The 22,662-nt window shown below is 42.5% G+C and overlaps 1 protein-coding gene across 2 annotated transcripts in view; it reads left to right on the plus strand.

Annotated features, from left to right (window-relative positions):
- Nucleotides 1-22,662, plus strand: part of SNX27 (sorting nexin 27) — an 83,429-nt gene that overhangs the window by 28,807 nt on the left and 31,960 nt on the right. For both annotated transcript variants that reach the window (XR_005885760.1, XM_040999387.1), the window contains exons 2-5: nucleotides 2,245-2,476; nucleotides 15,923-16,115; nucleotides 18,868-18,932; nucleotides 20,782-20,886. Coding sequence is in view for 1 of the 2 variants with exons in the window: in XM_040999387.1 (XP_040855321.1) it covers nucleotides 2,245-2,476; nucleotides 15,923-16,115; nucleotides 18,868-18,932; nucleotides 20,782-20,886 (595 nt within the window). In the remaining variant the exon portion in view is untranslated. The remainder of the gene's footprint in view (nucleotides 1-2,244; nucleotides 2,477-15,922; nucleotides 16,116-18,867; nucleotides 18,933-20,781; nucleotides 20,887-22,662) is intronic.

Below are 22,662 nucleotides of genomic sequence, written 5' to 3' on the forward strand. Positions count from 1 at the left end.
GAGAAGGAAAACCAGAGTGAGGTCTTCTATCTGCTGGTTCACTCCCCAAGTGGCCTCAACAGGCTGGGCCAAGGAATCAGGAGTTTCATCTGAGTCTCCCATGTGGGTGGCAGGGGCCCAAGTACTTGGGCTGTCTTCCACTGCTTTCCCAGGAGCTTTACTAGGGAGCTGAATTAGAAGTATGGTAGCTCGGACAAGAATCAGCGCCCATATTGGATTATAGTGTGGTGACTTAACTCACATTGGTATAATGCTGGCCCCGAGTTACACGTTTTATTAACCCTCATAGCAATATAACTGGGGACTTAATGTGGAAAGGTGAGCTAAGAAAGGTTGAATAGGGTTCCCAGCTTCATGACTCAATGGCTAAAACGTCACTTTGCACATGCCAGGTTCCCACTTGGGCATCAGTTCGCATCCTGGTTGTTTCATTTGCCTTCCAGCTCCCTGCTTCTGTCCTGGGAAAACAGTAGAGGATGGGCCAAAGCCTTGGGACTCTGCACCTGCATGGGAGTCTGGGAAGAAGCTCCTGGCTCTTGGCTTTAGATCAGTTCAGTTGCGGCTGTTGTGGCCATTTGGAGAGTGAATTAGTGGACAGGAGGTCTTTCTATCTCTCCTTCCCTCTGTAAATCTGCTTATCTGACAGAAATAAATACATCTTCAAAACATACACACCAATGTTAAATAACTTTAAGACCAATTCTGGTTCTAGTGGACCAGGTTGAGATTTGAACTCATATCAATGTCATTTCAGGGAGGGTTCTAGAAGATACATTTTACCTGCCTGCTGTGTGAACACAGGGGACTTTTTCTTCCTTTTTTTTTTAAATCTCTGGTCTGATCTGATCTGAATGATGAGCCCCAGTTTCCATCACTTTCTTCTACAGGTAGCCTGCTGTAAAATTTTACTGAATACCCAGATTTGTAAGTTGTGTTTTCACATTGATTTGTCAAAAGTGCTGAATTCACAGGCTATGCCTTTAAAGCCAGAATCAGGCATGAGACTGAGTGTGAGATATCTGGCCTGCTCTGTTTATGTGAAGGGATGTTTTAGATGCCAGACCCCAATAATTACTGTGACTGAAAAGTTTATGGAAGACTTGTTAGTAAACTGGGCGCTGCTTTCAGGAAGGAAAAACCCTATCGATTTGAAACAGGACTGAAAAAAGAATTTCACTCTGCAGGGTAAATAAGTTTTAGATGTAAAGTTGGTGAGAGGCCAGCCGTGTATTTCCTGCCAGTGTGAGAGCCTCGGGCGAGCCGTGAGGCCGGGCGCCCGCTGGCTCTGCTGAGGCGGCGCTGGGTCAGCGTTCTGGGACTGTAGTGCAGTTTGCTGAGTGGGGTTTGTGAGACTCAGCATCTTTCCTGAGAAAATTAACATTCTTCTAATCCTTGGACTCTGCCCTGTTTTAGCCTTTTACTTACAGTGAAACAGAAAGGAGAATGAATAGATTACACTAATACCTCAGGTGAATTTTTAAACATTTCGCTATTGTTATTATTTGGACAGACCCCACAGGCTTTGAGTTAGATGGTGAATATTAGTTGAAAAATAAGACTCCTGAGAGATTATTGAAGTGCTTGGAGGGCAAAGGCAGTTGGATCAGAGGAGGGAATTCTAGAATGGTGGTAGCTTCCTTATCTTTGGACAAAACCATGGCTAGAGGAAGCCAGCGTGCATTGAGATGAATGCCATTGAAGTCTCTGATGTTCAAATCTGCTGTAAAGGAGGCCTAAGCAGGCTAATTTGAGGATTTGAGGATGAATTAGATATGAAATGTAAAGAGATTATCTGGAATCAAGACTTTTTTGGGTCTCTGGATATTTATAAATTAAGAAACTGTGTTTGGTGGAACTTGTAGCCATTCCAGTGAGGTCTGAAAGATGGAGCGTGCCGCTCAGCAGGGCTGTCCAAAGCCACTGCACTGGTGTTGTCTCCACGCCTTGTTAGGGGGAGGGGACTGGACTGTCTTGTGAGCTTTCCCACTCTGTCCTGTGTGGATAGGATCCCAGGGAGAGGAAGGGGAGGTCCTCTCGCCTGCTTCCTGCTTTCTCCCCTGTTTCACAGTCCCAGTTTGGTACCCCAGGGGCTGTATAAACCCAAGCAACTCTTGTTGAACCAAACTGCCTTTTAACTTTGTGGCTCATACTGTGTGGCACTGTCTGGGGGCAGGAGGGTGGAGAGACCAAGGTGTTTGGACCCTTGTGGTTTATGGGATTGTCTTTTTCCCTTTTTCCCCCCAGGAACGGCGTGAATGTTGAGGGGGCGACACACAAGCAGGTGGTGGACCTGATCCGAGCAGGCGAGAAGGAGTTGATCTTGACAGTGCTGTCTGTCCCTCCTCATGAGGCAGATAACCTAGATCCCAGTGACGACTCGTTGGGACAATCATTTTATGATTACACAGAAAAGCAAGCAGTGCCCATATCGGTCCCCACATACAAACATGTGGAACAGAATGGTGAGAAGTTTGTGGTGAGTGTCAGCCCTTGATCCTCAAACATCTGGCTTTTGTTTCCTCAAGTCTGCCCATTATGACTCTGTGAGAGCAGTGGAGTAAAAGACTGCAGCCTAGGTCAGTTTTCTTACCAGAAACATGGGTGCACATAGCAGTGACATTGACCCTGATCTGTCACAGGAGATGGCCCACAGTAATGAACTGTCCAATTTCTGCTGATGAACAGTTCCATTTTTTTTTTTTACCAGTTCCATTTTATTCCCAGACAGTTTTCAGGTTTGCACCTGGTCTGTGATAGACGTATGAGTTTTGTTTGTTTCTTTGTTTGCTGCTGCTTTCATTGATTGTTCTCTTTGGTGATTGTAGTCTCTCATTTATTGCTGACTCTGAAGTTATACATCAAGATAAAAATGTGGGCAGTGCAAAGGTTTGTCCAATTTTAGAACCTTTACCTTCCTCCACTCCTCTCAACATGCTGTTGTTTTTCATGTTCTTTCTTCTTCTTTTTTTTTTCCATTATTATTTTGTGATACAGTTCCATAGGCTCTGGGGATTTCCTTTACCCCAAATCCCTTCCCCTGACTGATTTCCCTCCTATTATTACAGTAGAATATTTGTTCCTAAATGGTCATAAGCCCATCATTCTGCTGTTTAAGTGTATCTTGACATTGCCGGGTATACACAATAGCAGAGAGCCCAGCATCCTATTGTCAAGATATATTTAATGGTTTCATTGGGAATCCATCTTTGATTTGGAAGTAGAGATACATACTGCATTGTATCTTCACATCTGGATGTGATAGTCTGTATTACAAAGTTACTATATGAAGGGTTAAAGTCCTTGCCTTGCACACCCGGTATCCCATATGGGTGCCAGTTCTAATCCCAGTGGCCCCACTTCCCATCCAGCTCCCTGCCTGTGGCCCGGGAAAGCAGTCGAAGACGGCCCAAAGCTTTGGGACCCTGCACCTGTGTAGGAGACCCGGAAGAGGCTCCTGGCTTCGGATTGGCATAGCATCGGCTGTTGCGCTCACTTGGGGAGTGAATCATCAGATAGAAGATCTTCCTCTCTGTCTCTCCTCTCTGTATATCTGCCTTTCCAATCAAAATAAAATGAATCTTAAAAAAAAAACAACAAAGTTACTATATGAAAATGAAAAGCCATAAAATAAATCAGTCTTTTTCACTTTCTTTAGAGCTCTGTTTGCATGTTAAACTATGATTTTTCCTGAGATCCTAACTATATTCTCAATATAATTCCCCTGAGCCATTTTGTACACTTTCAGTCTGTTGCTATTATAGATGCTGCACAAAAGCCCATCTCAGGTACCTTCCTTTGTTCTTCAAAACCCAATTTCTGTTGCTGACCCAATCTACTTTTCTCTTTCTTTCTTTCTTTCTTTTCTTTTCTTTTTTTTTTTTTTAATTTATTTGAAAGGTAGAGTTAGTGAAGGAGACCCTGAGAGAGAAAGATATCCTCCACCCCCTGGTTCACTCCTCAAATGGTCACAGTGGCTGGAATTGAGCTATTCCAAAACAAGAAACCAGGAGCTTCTTCCAGTTCTCCCATATGGGTACTGGGGCCCAAAGACTTGAATACTTTCCCAGGTGCATTGCTGGGAGCTGGATCAGAAATGGAGCAGCCAGGATATAGATTGACACCCATATGCGATGCTGGTGCCGCAGGCTAATGCTTGATCTACTGTGCTATGCCACCTGTCCTTACTTAATCCTCTTTAAAAAAACAAAACAAATTGTTGTTGTTGTTGTTGAAAAGGCAGAGTGGCAGAGAAACAGGGATCTTTTATCAACTGGTTCGCTCTCCAGATGCTGGTAATAACCAGAACTAGGTCAGACTGAAGCCAGAGACGGGACCCTACCTAGCACTCCATCTAGATTTTTCACATGAGTGGAAGTAATCCAAGTACTGGGTCATCATCTGCTACCTTCCCAGATGCATTAGCAGGAAGCTGGATTAGAAGGGGAGCAGCCAGAACTTGAAGCAGCACATGGATATGGGATGCCAGTGCTGCGAGCTACAGTGTAATGTGCTGTGCCACAATGCTGGCCTCAGTCTACTTAATTTTTCTCTTGGTTACAGCCTTACTTATTATTTTTAGAAAATGGAGTAGGTACTGTTCATAGTCAATAGGGTTTTGTTTTTAACTTTTTTTGTTTGAAAGAGCAGCTGAGACAGAGCTCTTCCATTCACTGATTCACTTTCTCAAATGGTTGCAATTACCAGGGATAATCAGGCCGAAACCTGGAGTCCTGGAATTCTGTCTGAGTCCCCCATGTGGTTGATAGGGCTCATTGCTTAAAACTTCCTCCTCTGCCTTCCCATACACATTGGCAGGAAGCTGGATCCTAAGCAGAGTGGCAGGACTCCAAATAGGGTTGAGATAATAGGATGCCTGTGTTGCCAGCAATAGCTTAATCCATGGCAATACAGCTCTATCCCTTAAAGAAGCTGATCTGCTATTTAAAGTTTGTAATCTTTGAAATTAGGATTGTCCCCTGGATAAAAACAAGCCCTAGGTATTTATGGTGAATTCTCTTTAGTGGACAGACACTTAGAAAAGCAATGGAGAAAAATGAATTCATGAAAAAAATACATGCCTGGATTTTAGATATTTTAGTGCCAAAATAAATTTATCTTTTTTCATTTTGACAAAAAAAAAAAAAAAAAAAAAGAAAAGCAATGGAGCTAGGAAAGTTATGAAGAGATCAAATGTTGTTTCTCTGCATCTATAAAGCTACCTGGGGAAAACAGTACCAAGGCTTTATGTCAGCCAGCAGATTCTAGAGAGATTTCATCATAATTGGAGTGGCAAGATCGGCAGCAATACAGAACTGTTGAACTATCAAAACCACTTGAGCACGCCCCACATCAGGGACCCTAGGATGGTGGGAAGGCTGGGGGTGGCTTCTCTCCTTATCTCTCCCCTCCTCAGATACAGGAAGGAAAAAGAGAATGTCAAAACAATGGTCTCACTCACTTTTCCTCTAGACCTTGACCCTTCACACCTAGTCAACTATGTAAAAATTATCAAAAATACTGTCTGACCTTGTTTGTACCAACAATGTTGGGGTACACTTAAATAAGAGACTGATAGAATTATGATTCCTTATGAAGGACTACACTATTTTAGTAAAATGGGGAAAATGTGTCGAGAGGGTGGGAGCTGGTAGGGGAAACCCAGCCTGTATGATATTGTACCAAAAATTCAAAATTCAAAATAAAGATATATTAAATTAAAAAAAAAAAAAATTTGTGGGCCCGGAGCGGTGGCGCAAGTGGTTAAGGTCCTCGCCTTGCACGCCCGGGATCCCATATGGGCGCCAGTTCTAATCCCGGCAGCCCCGCTTCCCTTCCAGCTCCCTGCCTGTGGCCTGGGAAAGCAGTCGAGGACAGCCCAAACCTTTGGGAACCTGCACCCGCGTGGGAGACCTGGAAGAGGCTCCTGGCTTCGGATCGGCATAGTATCGGCCCGTTGCGCTCACTTGGGGAGTGAATCATCGGACGGAAGATCTTCCTCTCTGTCTCTCCTCTCTGTATATCCGCCTTTCCAATGAAAAAATAATAAAAATAAATCTTTAAAAACAAAACAAAAAAAAAATTTGTGTGTGGGTAAGACTAGTATTTTTTCCATATTGTTTCCTTCATGTTTAAAGAGGGGGCGGCATTAAGGGAGAAGGCCCACCCAATTTCCCACCCTCCCCATGTCCCGGATATAGGGTATGCTCCAAGCACGATGAGGTCCTTGAAGAATCCACTGATTGACATAGTCCAACATAGCTGAGATGGTTGGTTGACCTGTTCTGTCTTCTCTCTTTTCTTGGTTAGAGTTCTGAGTCCAGCATTTTGATTGGGGAGATCTCCAAAGAAACTTTGTCTGAGGTGTACTCAAACCAGATTCTTGTATGTGCTAGCAAGTACAGAGCCCAGCACAGTCCATTGCCCCAATCAGCTGGTGGTTGCAGTTGCTGGGTTGGTTCTTTTTTCACTCCTGACTTCCACTGGAACCAGTGGGTGTTGCAGTCCAGCCTGGTTCTGCCCAGCACATACTTGGCCCTCCCATAAACCAGTGGGAGCTGCAGCCTAGTTGGAGTGACCCACAATAACTCCCACCAGGCCCGCCCCCTACCATGGTTTGCCAGTATGTGTAGCAGTAATCCAGTCTGTCCCACACCCCATTCCACCCCAGCCGCTGTCCTAGTTTTATGCCTTCCCATGGAAGTGGTAACCCAAGAAGGATGAGCCCACTATTTCCCTCCCAGGCCTCTCCCAGTCCCAGATTATACACTAAGAGAGAAGAGACCAAATGTTGTTTCTCTGCATCTGTAAGATACCTGGAGAAAATGGTATAAAGGCTTTATGTTAGCATGCTCTCTGTATTCAAAGATTCCCATATAAATTGACAAGTTTTATGTTCTAAAAGTGCTAACTGCATCATAAGGCAAATTAAGGCATTGAAATTAAGGTCAGGTCCTAAAAGTAGAGCAGATTAGATGTTGAGGCCTTTTGGGAGTTACCCAAGACCTTGGGAACTCCTGTAGATTTCAGGAAGAAATGAGATGCCTGACTGTCCTTTAATGATGAGTCTGACTGTCTGAGAGTGATTCAGTCACCTGCACTGACCTTCACCCACATCAACTGCTCTCCTCTGGTCCTCTTCCTCCCCCACTGCCTGTCGGCACCCAGGCTGCTTGCTTGCTCGCTGCTTTTCTTTCTTTCTTTTAATTTATTTCCTTCCTTCCTTCCTTCCTTTTTGGTTTATTTATTTTTTAAAAGATTTATTTATTTTTATTGGAAAGCCAGATGTACAGAGAGGAGGAGAGACAGAAAGGAAGATCTTCCGTCCAATGGTTCACTGCCCAAGTGAGTGCAATGGCCAGTGCTGCGCAGATCTGAAGCCAGGAGCCAGGAACTTCTTTCCAGGTCACCCACTCAGGTGCAGGGTCCCAAGGCTTTGTGCTATCCTCTACTGCTTTCCCAGGCCACAAGCGGGGAGCTGGATGGGAAGTGGAGCAGCCAGGATTAGAACTGGTGCCCATATGGGATCCCGACGCATTCAAGGACCTTAACCATTACACTATCGTGCCGGGCCCTTCTTTTTGATTTATTTGTTTTTATTTACAGGGAGGAGAGACAGAGGAAGATCTTCCATCTACTGGTTCACTCTCCAAGTGGCCATAACAGCTGAAGCTGAACCAATCCAAAGCCAGGAACTAGAAACTTCTTCTGGGTCTCCCACACAGGTGCAGGGTCCCAAGGCTTTGTGCTATCCTCTACTGCTTTCCCAGGCCACAAGCAGGGAGCTGGATGGGAAGTAGAGCAGCTGGGACACAAACCAGCACCCATATTGGATCCTGATGTGTGCAAGACAAGGATTTAGACCTTGAGCTGTGACTTCATCCCCCTCCCCAGTCCCATCTGCTTTCTTTCACTGTTTTGCCGTTTCTGGAATGTCAAAGAAATGGTATCCTAGGAAATTCCCTCTTCTATGTTTGCCTTTATTCAGTTAGTAAAGTTCTTTAAGACCAGTACACATTATTGCCTATCTCAGTAATTTCTTCTGCGATTGCTCTTGTGGCATATATAGAGTTAGACTGCTGCTTGTCATTCTGGCATCCCATATAGGAACACTGGTTTGAGTCTTGCCTACCCTGTTTCCAATTCAGCTCCTTGTTATTGTGCATGCCAAGGCAATGAAAGATGGCTTCAGTGTTTGGGTCCCACTGCCCATGTAGAAGATCAGAGTTAAGAGTTTCAGCTTCAGGCCTGGTACAGTAGCCTAGTAGCTAAAGTCCTCACCTTGCACACATTCGGATCCCATATGGGCACTAGTTCTAACCCCGGCTGCCCCACTGCCCATCCAGTTCCCTGCTTGAAATGGCCTGGGAAAGCAGTCCAGGACAGTCCAAAGCCTTGGGATCCTCTCCCCATATGGGAGACCCAGAAGAGGCTCCTGGCTCCTGGCTTCAGATTGGTGCAGCTCTAGCTGTTGTGGCCGCTTGGGGAGTGATTCAGTGAATGGAAGATCTTACTCTGTCTCTCCTTCTCTCTGTATATCTGACTTTCTAATAAAAATTTAAAAAATCTTAAAAAAGGAGTTTGAGGTTCCCTCATTACCCACACTGGGGACCCTGGGATGGATGGGAAGCTGGGTGGGACTTCTGCCTTTACCTACCCACTTTCCTGCAGCCCTTGACCCTTTGTGCCCTAATCAACTATGTAAGGATCATAAAAAAAATTTTTTTTTAAATTGATTTTTATTTAAAAGTTTGAATTTTATGATACAATTCTGTAGTCTCGGATTTCCCCTCATCCAATTCTCACCCCCGACTGATTTTCCCCATATCGTTAAAATAGTAAAGCCCTTTATAAGGAGTTGTAATTCTATTAGTCTGTTATTTAAGTGGGTCCTGAAATGGCTGGTACCGGATATGTCCAGCAGTTTCATTGGGAGTCCATCTTTGATTTGGAAGTAGAGATGCATGTTGCATTGTGTCTTCACATCTGGATATGGTAGTCTCTATTACTCCATCACTATATATTCCAAAAATATGCCAAAAAAATTTTTAATTAGAAAAAAAAGTTCCAGGTTCCTGGTTTTGGGTTGGTCTATATCTGCCCTTGTAGCTGTTTGGAGCATGAACAGATGCATGGAAGAACTTACCCCTCTCTCAATTCCCCGATAATTCTGTCTTCGAAGTAAACAAATCTTTTAAAAAGTAAAATAGGGGCCCAAAGTAGTAGTCTAGTCGCTAAAGTCCTTGCCTTGTGTAGGCCCGGATCCCATATGGGCACCAGTTTGTATCCCAGCAGCTCCACTTCCCATCCGGCTCCCTGCTTGTGGCCTGGGAAAGCAGTCAAGGACAGTCCAAAGCCTTGGGACCCTGCACCCACATGGGAGACCTGGAAGAAGCTCCTGGCTCCTGGCTTTGGATTGTCTCAGCTCTGGCTATTGCAGCCACTACTTGGGGAATGAACCAGTGGATGGAACATCTTTTTGTCTCCCTCTTTCTCCTTCTGTCTGTAAAATCTGCCTTTTCAATAAAAAGAGTTAAATATTTTTTTAAAGTTTATTCCTTTTTCATTGTTGAGTGGTAGCCCTTTTTAAGGGTTTGCTCTGATTTGTTTATTCATCATTAATGTGCCTTAGGTCTGTTTCTAGGTTGAACTACTATAATTAAAAGTGTTATGCTATAAAATTAATGAACAGAGCTTTGTGTAGATCTCATTTCTTGAGTACATGACTCAAAATAGAATTGTAGGGTCTCAATGGTAGGTCTAGGTTTGAACCTTGTAAGAAACTTTTCCAGAGTGACTTGACCATTTCTACATTCTCGTATACAGCAGATCGGAGTTCTAGTTGCTTCGTAACACCTTGGATACTTTTTTTTTTTTTTTAATTTCTAACCATTCCTGTGGGTGTGATCATAACTCTGATTTTAATTTACATTTATCTTATGACTCAAATATTAGCTGATTTTTGTTATGTCTCTTGGCCATTTGTATATCTCCATTGGTTAAACAGCCCTTCCACCTTTCTGCCTTTTAAAAAATTGTATCACCTTATTACTATATTCTTTGTGTATCCTAGATATAAATCCTTTATCACAAAGACATTCTTCCAGTCTGGCTTTCCTTTTAGTATTTTCTCTTTTGAACAATGTATTTGAAAGAACAGAAGGGTAAAGTTTTGGTGAAATTCAATTGATCAGTTTTTTTATTTATGCTTTGGTTTGATAAGAAATATAACTAATCCAAGGACAAAAATCTTTTATTTTTTTGTTGAAGCTTCATAGTTTTACCTCTCTTTCTTGTGAAACTTCATGAAGATATGGTTTATATACTATAGATTCAATCATTTAAATTGTGCAGTTTAGTGAGTTTTAGTGTGTTTAGGATTGTACATCCATCATCACAATCAGTTTTTAGAACATTTTCATCACTTCCGAAAGAAACTGTTGCCAATCACCCTGCCCCAAAACTTTTCAATCCCTTCAGCTAGACAGCCACTAATCTGTTTTCTGCCCTTTTTGATCTAATCTGGAAATTTCCTGTAAGTAGAATCATGTGTTTTTTGTGACTGATTTCTTTTGCTTAGCTTAATGTTTCCAAAACAGATCCATGTTGGAGCATATATCAACACCTCATTTTCATTGCCAAGTAACATTGTGTTAAATGCACATACCACTTTTATTTATTAACTTTCCAGTTAATGGATATTTGGGTTATTTCTACATTTTGGTTGTTAAATGCTGGTACTTATTTGTTTGTTAAGTTTGTGTGTGTGGGTATATATTTTCATTTTCTTGAGTGTTTCCTAGGAATGGATTCTTGGATAATGCTTTGTGCTCAACCTTTTTTTTTTTTAAAGATTTATTTTTATTGCAAAGTCAGATATACAGAGGAGAGACAGAGAAGAAGATTTTCTATCTGTTGATTCATTCCCCACATGGCCACAAAAGCCAGAGCTGCACTGATCTGAAGCCCGGAGCCTGGAGCCTTTTCCATGTCTCCCATGCGGCTGCAGGGTCCCAAGGCTTTGTGCCATCCTCAACTGCTTTCTTAGGCCACAAGCAGGGAGCTAGATGAGAAGCGGGGCTGCCAGGATTAGAACCAGCGCCCGTATGGGATCCCGGCTTGTGCAAGGCAAGGACTTAAGCGATTAGGCTCCGTGCTGGGCCCATACCCTTTTTTTTTTTTTAAAGATTTATTCATTCATTAATTAATTTATATGTTTTTGGAAAGGCAGATTTACATAGAGAAGGAGAGACAGAAAGATCTTCTATCCACTGGTCTATACCCCAAGTTGTTGCAAAGGCCAGAGCTGAGTTGATCCAAGGCCAGGAGCCAGGATCTTCTTCCAGGTCTCTCACATGGATACAGGGTCCCAAAGCCTTGGGCCATCCGCAACTGTTTTCCCAGGCCAGAAGCAGGTAGCTGGATGGGAAATTGGGCAGTCAGGACATGAACTGGTGCCCATATGGCCGGCTGGTACACAAACCGGTGCCCATATGGAATTCTGGTGTATACAGGGCAAGGATTTAGCCACTGAGATAAAACACCAAGCCTTGTGCTTGTTAATGTTTTCAGAAACTACCTAATTAGTTTTCAAAGAGTCATAGTTCTCAGTCTTACACTTAGATCCATTAGAGTCTTTCTGTAGCTTGTGTAATACAAGGGTCAATGTTCTTTTTAGCATCCTGTGTTGAAGCAAATATCCTTTCCCTATTGAAATGCCTTGATATCATTGTTGAAAACCAATTTGCTATATACATGTAGTTCCTTTTCTCGACTGTATTCCATCAGTTATATGTCTGAACATATCAACATTTACATCCATCGGAATTGGCCTCTTTAGGAGAGTTCTCCCTGGAAAATGAATCGAATCTTCCAGATTCTTTGTGATTTTTGTATAATTTTGGATTGTATCCTAGACACTGTAATTGTCACATAGTGTAGACTCTGGGTTGTATAATCTTCATCTGAGGAGGGTGTTTTGGTCGTACGTGACAGCCAGCTGTAAGCTGTGTCACCTTCAAACCCCAGTTTTTGCTATGTTCCTATGAGTCTCTGTGCTTTTCAAGGAGGGATTGGCATGAGGTACATGTGGTGTTGGATTTAGGGATCCCTTTCTCTGGCTCTCCCTTTTAAGGGATTCATCATTTACTCTGGTGACATGACTTCAATTTCCTAGGATTCTTTGCCTTTTTTTTTAAGGGTTTCTGTTAGCTTTAGTGGCCCTAGTTGTGCTCCTTTGTGACAGAGTATCCGTGTCAGGGAAGAGCCTTCTGTAAGGTTAGGAACCCCCCCAGCCACTTGGTGCAGGCTGTCACTCAATGTTTTAAACCTCCGTTCCCAGTCTGCCTGCTTTTAGTATGCTAGTCAGAATTTTAAATGATTGATTTTTATATCTTTTTCAGAGTTTGTAGATAGTTATTGTCAGTGACGTTATTGGTTCACAGGGAGTTTATGCAATACCTATTTTTATTGGAAAGGCAGATTTACAGAAAGAAGGAGAGACAGAACAATCTTCTGTCTGCTGGTTCACTCCTCAAATAGCTGCAATGGCTAGAGTTGAGCTGATCCAAAGCCAAGAGCCTCCTCCGGATCTCCCATGCAGGTGCAGGGTCCCAAGGCTTTGGGTCGTCCTCCACTGCTTCCCAGGCCACAAACAGGAAGCTGGATGGGAAGCAGGGCCACAGGGACCAGAACTGATACCCATATGGGATCCAGGCCCCTTCAAGGCAAGGACTTTACCCACTAGGCTGCTGTGCCAGCAGGCCCAATCACAGTTATTCTAAAGTTCCTGCCTGCTAGTTTCAACATCAGGGACATCTCTAAGATTGCTTTATCTCTTGCCCTAGTGTTGGGTCTTTTTCTTGTGCTTTTTTTTTTCCCCTTGCCTCTTACTTTTTAATTGAATGCCAATTATCATGTATAGAACAACACAGATGCATGTAAATAGTATTTGAGCCTGGAGATGAAGAAACCTCTTCTGTTGGAGAGTTGAATCAATTAAGCTAGGTTTGGGTTTTATTGACGCTATCAGTAACTTTATTGTGCCACAGCCTTCAAGTTCCTGTAGCAGTAGGCTGCTGTTATGTTATATTTAGAATGTTCTGGAGAATTTTTCCCAGTGTCCATTCTCCCTCTTCCTCAAGCACTCAGCTACTCCTACATACCTATCCCCCAGGCTCCCCAGAGAAGTTCTTTCCATGTTTTTAAACCTCTGCCCCTGGTTGACTGTTCTTGCCTTTTACTTGACTTAGACTCTTGGTCTGAAGGTAGATGTTATCTGGTCCGGCCTTAATCTTAGGCGAAGTTGTGTCCCTGTGCCTTGGTTCTTTTACCCTCTCCTTAGTGCAGTCAGTCTCTCTGCTTTATGTCTGTGTTGAGTCCTGAGAAGGAGTTCCTTCCCTCTGTGCCATCTCACCCCATTCCCCTATGGTAGATGGCCTTGCTAAGTATCAGTTTGAGAACCTGATCCTAATATGGTTTATTACCTTTCTTCAAAAGTACTGAGTATTTTGCTTTTATTTCTTTCCTGGAAGCAGTGAGATCTTTGCCAGTGCCCTCCATATAAGAGGTGGAAGAAGTAGTAGAAGAGAATGGTCTGGAGGAGTGAGCTGGTATTGTGTCAATGCCCTGTATTCCTGGACCAACAGGGGAGACACGGTGGAAGCTCATGGAAAAGACATGCAAATGAGCAAGAAGTTTCCTTATGTCTGGAGTGGAAGTATTCATGCAGTTTCTCAAATCTTTAATAGAAACAGAAGCAGGTTATGATAGCTGCTTAATGTCCTTGTCTTTTAACTTTTGTCTGTCGTTTCTGACTGTTTCTATGGACTTTTCTGACTCCTGGTCATGAGTACCATGCGCTAACTGATTGAGCCACATGTATCAGATTTTCATGGTTCTTTATATGTATGGCAATTTTTGATTAGATGTTGTTCATTGTGGATTTAATGTTATTGAGTGCTGAATTTTTTTAGATTCCTTTTAACAGTGTTGGGGAGTTGGCAGTTGAGTGGTTTATAAATTATTTTCATCCTTTGAGACCAAAAATAATTTTTAAGCTAGTTTAGGGTAATGTTAATTATGTTTTAATTTATTTGAGAGGCAGTGGGAAAGAAACAGAACTCCCATCCAGTGGATCACCTCAAATGCCCACAGTGGCGGGGGCCAAAGTCTGAAGCTGGGAGTTATGTCTTCCATGTGAAACACGGGACCCAAGTACTTGAGTTGCCACCTGACACCTCCCAGGGTGCACTTTAGCAGGAACCCGGAGTCGGGAGTAGGGCCAGAACCTAAACTCAGGCACTCCAGTGGGATGTGGGCATTCCAGCCTGGATCTTAATCACTACCCAAACACTCACCTTTTCAGGTTGGTTTAGAGCAGTTTTAATGGTAGCATTAATGTAACCCCATTCCTAAAGCATGGCCTTAGTTAAATCCACTTCTTAATTCCCTGTAGATGCATGGAGGTGTTTTTATCTTGGTTAGAGGGAAGTTGAATAATTCTATGTCTTGTGCACTCTGGGAAACATTCATTTACATCTCTTGACATCCCCCACCCCCTACCCTGCCGTGATATCTTTTTTCTTTGGACTGTTACTCAGCCAGAATTTGAGAGGACCCAATGCGGATTTCTGGAGTTGTGTCTCTGTAGCTCCCTCTTTTGTGCTCAGCCCTGCAATTCTAGCTGTTTTGATCTCTGAACTATAGTCTGTTTATTCAACTAGGTGAAGTTGCCACACTCTGGGCAGTCTTCCCTGAGCTTTCTGTAGGCTTTCTGCAGGTGGGAAGCCAGGGTTTATGGTATCTCGTTTTGTTCCTTTTTCTCGGGGATCACAGTTCTTAGCTGTCCAGTGTCCGCAAGCAGTTGTTTTCTATATTGTGTCCGGTTTTCCAGTTTATGGTGGGAGGTCAATTACAGGACATTGAGAAGTCTCCAGATTGTCCTGTGGCAGCAGAATACTTTTATTTGGAAACAATTCAATTAAAAGTTGATTTAAAATGTTTTGACTTTAAGAGAAATACCAGTGGAATTCTCCCTTATATCATATAGAATTAAATAGTTATATTTAATTATTATAACTATATATTATGTTGAATTGAATGGTTATCAAGAGCTTAGCTTAGCTTCTGTTTTGTTATTTGCAATAGCTATTTGATAATAAAAAATCGCCTTTTCCTTGGAATTAGCCTTAAAGCCAGTTTGAGCCCTACAGAAATATTAGTCACATTGCTTTAGAATCAACCCTGGGTTTTCATTGCCTTCCAAACTGACTAATTCTACATTGACTTCAAAAACTTTTTAACTTAACTCTGAAATTAAAATCCATCCTGAAAAACTGGTAATTGCCTTTGAAGATACTTAAAAGTGTGTTGGAGGTAAAACTGTGATCATGCGCCATCTGAAGGGCTTAGCTCTTTTGTACATAGATAACTTTCATCACATTTGTTAGAAGTGGTCTTATTTAACATGACGTTGAAGGGGCTGGCATAGTGAATAAAGCTGCCGCCTTTGATGTAGGCATCCCTTATGGGAGCCAGTTTGAGTCCTGGCTGCTCTACTTGCCTTCCAGCTTCCTGCTAATATGCCTGGAGAAGTGATGGAAGATGCCCAAGTCCTTGGGCCCCTACACTCATGTGGGTGACCCAAATGAAGCTCCTAATGCTTGTCTTCAGTTTGTCCAGTCTTGGCTGCTGTAGCCATTTAGGAGGGAACCAGCAGGTAGAAGACCTCTTTCTCTCAGTGTCCCTCCCCCCACAGCCCTCTCTCTATATATTTTTAAAAGAAGAAGAAAATAAAATGACATTGAACACAGTTTCTGTTGAGTGCATAGAAGAACGCAATGAACCAGTTTCACATTGAGTATGGCATCAGATGATTTGCACTTTAATTTATAGTAAGTAGCTTTTCTTTATTCTTCTTCACCAGGTATACAATGTTTACATGGCAGGCAGGCAGCTGTGTTCTAAGCGGTACCGGGAGTTTGCCATTCTCCACCAGAACCTGAAGAGAGAGTTTGCCAACTTCACATTTCCTCGACTTCCAGGGAAATGGCCCTTCTCATTATCAGAACAGCAATTAGATGCCCGACGTCGGGGGTTGGAAGAGTATCTAGAAAAAGGTAAGCCAGCTCATGAAAGTAAACTGTTGTTGGAGGACACAGGGTCTGGGTATAGTACACGTCATATACTGCCGTGTTAAGTTTGCAGAAATTCAATGGTGAAGCTGAGGTTTCTGACTGAGCATGGGATGGTTTGGGATTTGATGGCAAGACATTATAGTGATATTATAGTGATTATAAGAAGTCTATCTTTTTAGCTCATTGAGCAAATGGAAAAATTAGTATTTACTTCTTGATGCATTTAATGGTACTTTTAGTGGGCTTTTATTTGTAGGGTTATATTATTTACTAGCAAGCGTTCAGACTTAATAATATGCTGAATTGATTTGAGAATAAGCTATATTTAAGACATTTTCGTAAAATAGTTCTTTTAAGGAAAAAAAAAGATTTATTTGAAAGAGTTGCAGAGAGAAAGGGAGAAACGGATGTTCCATGTGCTGCTTCACTCCCCAAGTGGCCGCATAGCCATGACTGAGCCAACCTGAGGCCCGGAGTCATTCCACATGGCTAGCAGGGGCCCAAGCACTTGGGCAATCTTCCACTGCTTTCCTAGGCTCATTAGTAAGGAACTGGATTAGAATGGAGCAGCCAGATCCCTGCTTTCAAACAAAAGATAGATTTCCAATGAAACTGCTGGAAATGTGTAGACAATGGGATGCTGGACTGTCTGACACTGTCTGTACCAGCAATGTCGGGGCACACTTAAATAAGAGACTGATGGAATTATGACTCCTTATGAAGGACTATACTATTGTAGCAACATGAGGAAAATCTGTCGGGGGTTGGGAGTTGTGGGGAGGATTCCCAATCTATACGAAATTGTACCACAAAGTTAAAAAATTCCAAATAAAAATATAACAAACAAACAAAAGAATGGAGCAGCCAGGACATGTGCCCATATGGTATGCAGCATCACAGGCGGTGGCTTTACCCACAGTGCTCCAATATCAGCCTCCCTAAAACGATTTTTTTTTTTTAATTTATTTCTTTTTATTGCAGAGTCAGATATACAGAGAGGAGGAGAGACAGAGAGGATGATCTTCCATCTGATGATTCACTCTCCAAGTGACCATAACAGCCAGTGCTGTGCAGATCCAAAGCCAGGAGCCAGGAACTTCCTCTAGTCTCCCATGAATGTGCAGGGTCCCAAGGCTTTGGGCCGTCCTCAACTGCTTTCCCAGGCCACAAGCAGGGAGCTGGATGGGAAGTGGAGCTGCTGGGATTAGAACCAGCACCCATATGGGATCCTGGTGCATTCAAGGCGAGGACTTTAGCCACTAGGCCACAGTGCCGGGCCCTAAAATGATTCTTGATTCACTGGCATATCTTAGCTGAGAATTTCTTACTCATACTTTTATAGGTATCTATGGATAGGTTTGCTGAATTTTGGTAATTTAAAATTCTTTTATTCTGAGCATGCTACATGTAGAAGTATGGAAACTCACTTGATATTTTTGAGCTCCAAGTGATACATTTTGATTCTACAGTGTGGGCACTAAAACATTTATTTAGAAAGACAGGGCAATAACATAGATCTCTTCAATATATCAATTAACCCTGTGGCTCTCAGAAAAGACTTTGCCTCATGACATTAACCAGCTACGGAATTTGGTTGCTGTGAAATAGCTCTTTCTTTAAAATCTTAGTCTAAGAAGTAAAACATTGCATGATATTTAGTAATTCTGTGGCCTGTGTCCTTAGATAAGAACTAATTGACCTAGTTATTATTTTTTTTAACTTTGTTAGGGAGCCTCATCCTTGCAGAACACTTTATTTCCCCCAATAGAAGGTAACAGAACTTTCTCATCTATTTTTAGTGCTTTCTATCATGGGCTGGCCTCTGAACATAGCCCTTGGGAAATGAAAAGATTACATTTTTTTTTAAAAAAAAAATTCAAATGCAGTAAATCATCAGTGTAATTTACCACTCTCGTGAGAGTGTCAGGAAGTTAACTTTCTTAGACATGGATGTTCAGCCACTTAGCTACTACCTGCTTGCTTGCTTTCTTTACTTTTTTTTTCCTTCGAGTGATTGATTCTGAAGTTAGCAAGGTGGAGTGATTTGCTCATTCTAATACCTAAGTACCTACCCATTTTTTCCAAAGTAGCTTTACATATTTGTGGTTCTTGGGTTAGCCTGTTCCCACGCCATATTGATCTTTTTTCCTCCATCTTCTGGTTCTCTTTTGGGGTTATGTTTAGCAAGTTATGCCTTTGCAAATTCTATTCTTCATTCTAGATTATATTTAGGTGAATACTTGTCATGCCTTAAAATCTCATAGCCCAAGGCCTGGCGTGGGAGCCTAGCGGCTAAGGTCCTCGCCTTGAACGCGCCAGGATCCCATATGGGCGCCGGTTCTAATCCCGGCAGCCCTGCTTCCCATCAAGCCCCCTGCTTGTGGCCTGGGAAAGCAGTCGAGGACAACCCAAAGCCTTGGGACCCTGCACCTGTGTGGGAGACCTGGAAGAGGCTCCTGGCTTCGGATCTGTGCAGCACTGGCTGTTATGGTCACATGGGGAGTGAATCATTGGATGGAAGATCTTCCTCTCTGTCTCTCCTCCTCTCTGTGTACCTGACTTTGCAATAAAAAGAAATAAATCTAAAAAAATTAAAAAATCTCATATCCCAGAGATGGCATGCTTCCTCACTAGTGTTTGCTACTGATGGTTTAAACAGATACCCTTGATGTGCTGTTGACTGTATCGTCTGGGTATCAGGCCTTATGCCAGCTTCTCATTTTGTTTTCTATAGTATGTTCAATACGAGTCATTGGTGAGAGCGACATCATGCAGGAATTCCTGTCGGAATCAGATGAGGTAAGTGACTACCCCCGAGTGATTCTTTCCTCCAGGATCCTTGGGGAGTGGGGAGTGTGTGATAAAAACATAGAAAGTGTAGATTTAGTTACTGTGGTCTCACAAATTATTGTATTTTTTTTACTTCTTTTCTCATATATCCTATTTATCATGTAAAGCCTGGTGCCAGCCCCACTTTCTCTCTGCATTCTTCTTTGATGGCTCAGGGTATCGATTTTTCATCCCTAAACTTCTGCAGCCCGGGCCGCTCAGGTAACACCTTGTTGCAGTCCTGTGCTCTGACTTTGACACAGATCATTCATGACCTTGAGTCCCTGTAGGTCAGAGCTAGGTCGTAGTCATCTCTATGTCCCCAGTGCCTTACCAGAATATCAGACATGTTGTAGATGCTTTTTCATGGGGAAAAAAAAAGTGACTGTAATGTACCATCCACTGATTGTTTATTTATGTATCTGTGTTGTGTTTTCCACATTGGATTAGAAGGTTCTTGCAGATAAAGGCTTAAAATAAAGTACAACAGTCCCCTCTTATTTGTGGTTTTGCTCTTTGTGGTTTCAATTACTTGTGGTCAACTGCAATTTGAACAGATTAAATGTAAAACTACAGAAATAAATATTTCATAAGCTTTGAGCTGTGTCCCATTGTGAGCAGCAAGATGAAATCTTCCCCTGTCCTGCCCTCTTGCGCCTTGGCTGTGCATCCTGCCCGCGTGCAGTGTACCCTCTCTGTGTATGCTCCCTCTGCACCAGCACTGAGCAGCTGCCTGGGCTATCAGATCGACTGTGATGGTCACAGTGTTTGGGTTAAGCAGCCCTAACTAATTTTACCTAAAAAAGGCCCTAAAACTCAAGTGATGAATAGTGGCAATTCAATTATGTCAAAGAAAGGAGTGAAACTGCTTCCTGTAAGTGAAAAGCTAAAGATTCCTAATAATAACAACAACAGAAATCACATGGTGAGATTGCAGAGCTGTGTGGTAAGGATGGGTGTGTCTGTTTTATTGTGGAAAAGGAAAAAGAAGTTCATACTAGTTTTGCTGTTGCATCTCAGATTGTGAGAATTATGGCCGCAGTGTAGGATGATTCAGGGCTTGTTACTATCCATGGCTCCCATCCAGGGTATTGAAACATGTGCCTGTAGGTAAGGGGGCACCACTGTAAGGTTTGGGACAGTTTTAGGACATCAATAATGCTTTCCTTAAAAATAGGAAGTGAAGATGGAGTTACTCCTAGTTACTTCTCTCTAGTAAAAATTATGAGGCCAAAAATCTGCTAAAGGAATCTGTTTATCCTCTAATGAGAGTATTTCTTTTGAAAAAAAGAGATTAAGAAATGATTTCTCTCTGTTAGGGCAAAAACTGAACTTCAGATTAACTCAGATCCTTGAGTCTCATCCCTTTTGCCCTTCAGAGGTATCCCGATTGTCTGAGTTCAGACAGAAACTTAGGCTACTCTTGGAGCCAATCTGCATGGTTTGCCATTCAAACTAGAAAGTGTTTGTTGAAGCCACTGCTGTAGTGCTTTTCTTATTTGTGAGAACTGAATGAGGCGAGGGAAGTGAACCCAAAAAATCTCAGCTGTGTTTGTCCCAGGCTGTTCTACCTAAGTTTTCTGTTTTGAAACGAGAACACACTTCGCCTCAATACGTTTCTCTGCTTTCTCTCCTCCTCGGAGATTAACTTTTGCTGCAGCTTGAAGTCAGCTTTATGACTTAACAAATTTTTTCAGGTGTCTTTTTTTCTCCTTTTCATTGGAATTCACTTCCTCTGTGCTACATGTTTAGGTTATTGTTTAGCCAGCCTGTTACAAGGATGTATGGGTCATAAATTCTTTCTCTGCTTTTTTCGCAGAACTACAATGGCGTGTCTGACGTTGAGCTGAGAGTAGCGTTGCCAGATGGAACAACAGTGACAGTCAGGGTCAAAAAGAACAGCACTACAGACCAAGTGTATCAGGTAAACCAAACAGTGGACTTGACACTGGACAGTGTGAAGCAATGTAGCTTAAGCGAGTTAATAGCATGAAGTGCTTAGGGCATCTGGCACATGAGTTTATTAAGTATTTGCTGTATTTATTACCCATGTGAAAGTGTTTTTCTGTCTTTGAAAGAAAGTATGGTAAATGTCCCAGGTGGCCATGATCGTAAATAGCTCCTTTTTTTAAATCCTTTTTTTTAATTGTAAAAATAAAACAAGCTTTATAACACATGACACCAGCGTACTACATCTCCGTATTACCCATATTTTGTAATTAATAAGGTTTTGCAAAATTTGTTTCATGTGTCTTTTTTTCCTTTAAATTTTTAAAAACATTGTTTGTTTATTTGAAAGACAGTGTGAAAGAGAGACAGAGAGATCTTCCATATACTAACTTACTCCCCAGATGGCCACAATAACCAGGGCTGCGCCAGGCTGAAGCCAAGAGCCAGACTATCCGGGTCTCCCAGGTGGTTTACAGAGGACCTGAGCACTTGGGCTATGCTTTGTTGCTTTCCTAGGTGCATTAGCAGGGAGTTGGATCAAAGTGGAGTAGCCTGGGACTCAGTGCTCACGTGGGATGCCTGCTCTGCAGGCAGCAACTTAACCCTCTGTGCCACAGTACTGAGCTTCTCTTAACATTTTTTTAAAGATTTATCATTTAATAAAAATTGTTTATTTTACATGAAAAATCAAAGTTAGAGAAAAGGAGAGGTACCCATCCACTGGTCTACTCCCCAGATGGCTGCAATGGCCAGAGGTAGGCTGGTCCAAAGCTGAAAGCCACAAGCTTCTTGCAGGCATTCCACGTGGACCAGCCTTTGCTGCTTTCCCAAGCCACAGGCAGGGAACTGGATCAGTATATGTGCTGTTGAAGCAAGCATTAACTAACAGGGAATTGGATCAGAAGTGGAGTAGCTGGGACTAGAGCCAAATGCCCATGGGGGATGCTGGCACCAAGAGGTAAAGGATTAGGGTGCTATGCCACCATACCAGTTCCTCCTTTAACATTTTTATTTAAAGCAAATTCTGTTTCATTGGATACATGTATATACTTGAAAATATATATATATATATTTAAAGATTTATTTTTGGGCCCAGCGCGGTAGCCTAGCAGCTGAAGTCCTCGCCTTGCACACTCTGGGATCCCATATGGGAGCTGGTTCTAATCCTGGCAGCCCCGCTTCTCATCCATTATTTTTTATATTTATTGGAAAGTAAGATATACACAGAGGAGAGACAGAGAGGAAGATCTTCCGTCCATGGATTCACTCCCCAAGTGGCCACCATGCGGAAGCTGAGCTGATCTGGAGCCTGGAGCCTGGAGCCTCTTCTGGGCCTCCCATGCAGGTGCAGGGTCCCAAGGCTTTGGGCCATCTTCCACTGCTTTCCCAGGCCACAAGCAGGGAGATGGATGGGAAGCAGGGCCTCCAGGATTAGAACCAATGCCCATATGGGATCCCAGCACATGCAAGTCGAGGACTTTAGGTGCTAGGCTTCTGCACCAGGCCCTTGAATATGTATCTTTTTAAAAAATTAATGTTATTCTTAGAGAATCACAATGCCAGTATCAAACTTAACAAGTAGCACAATTTTTTAGCATTAACTCATTAACTATTCCATAGTGAAAATTTTCCTAATAGTTTAAATTATTTTTTTAAAGTCAGTTTTATAAAATCTGGATCTAAATAGGGTCTTTTTTTTTTTTTATCATAATGATTACTAAATTTTGTTTATTTGCTAAGCAGCAAGACA

The sequence above is a fragment of the Ochotona curzoniae genome, unplaced genomic scaffold (genome assembly GCF_017591425.1).
Source record: "Ochotona curzoniae isolate NIBS_2020 unplaced genomic scaffold, NIBS_Ocur_1.0 scaffold_1037, whole genome shotgun sequence".
Classification (NCBI taxonomy): Eukaryota; Metazoa; Chordata; class Mammalia; order Lagomorpha; family Ochotonidae; genus Ochotona; species Ochotona curzoniae.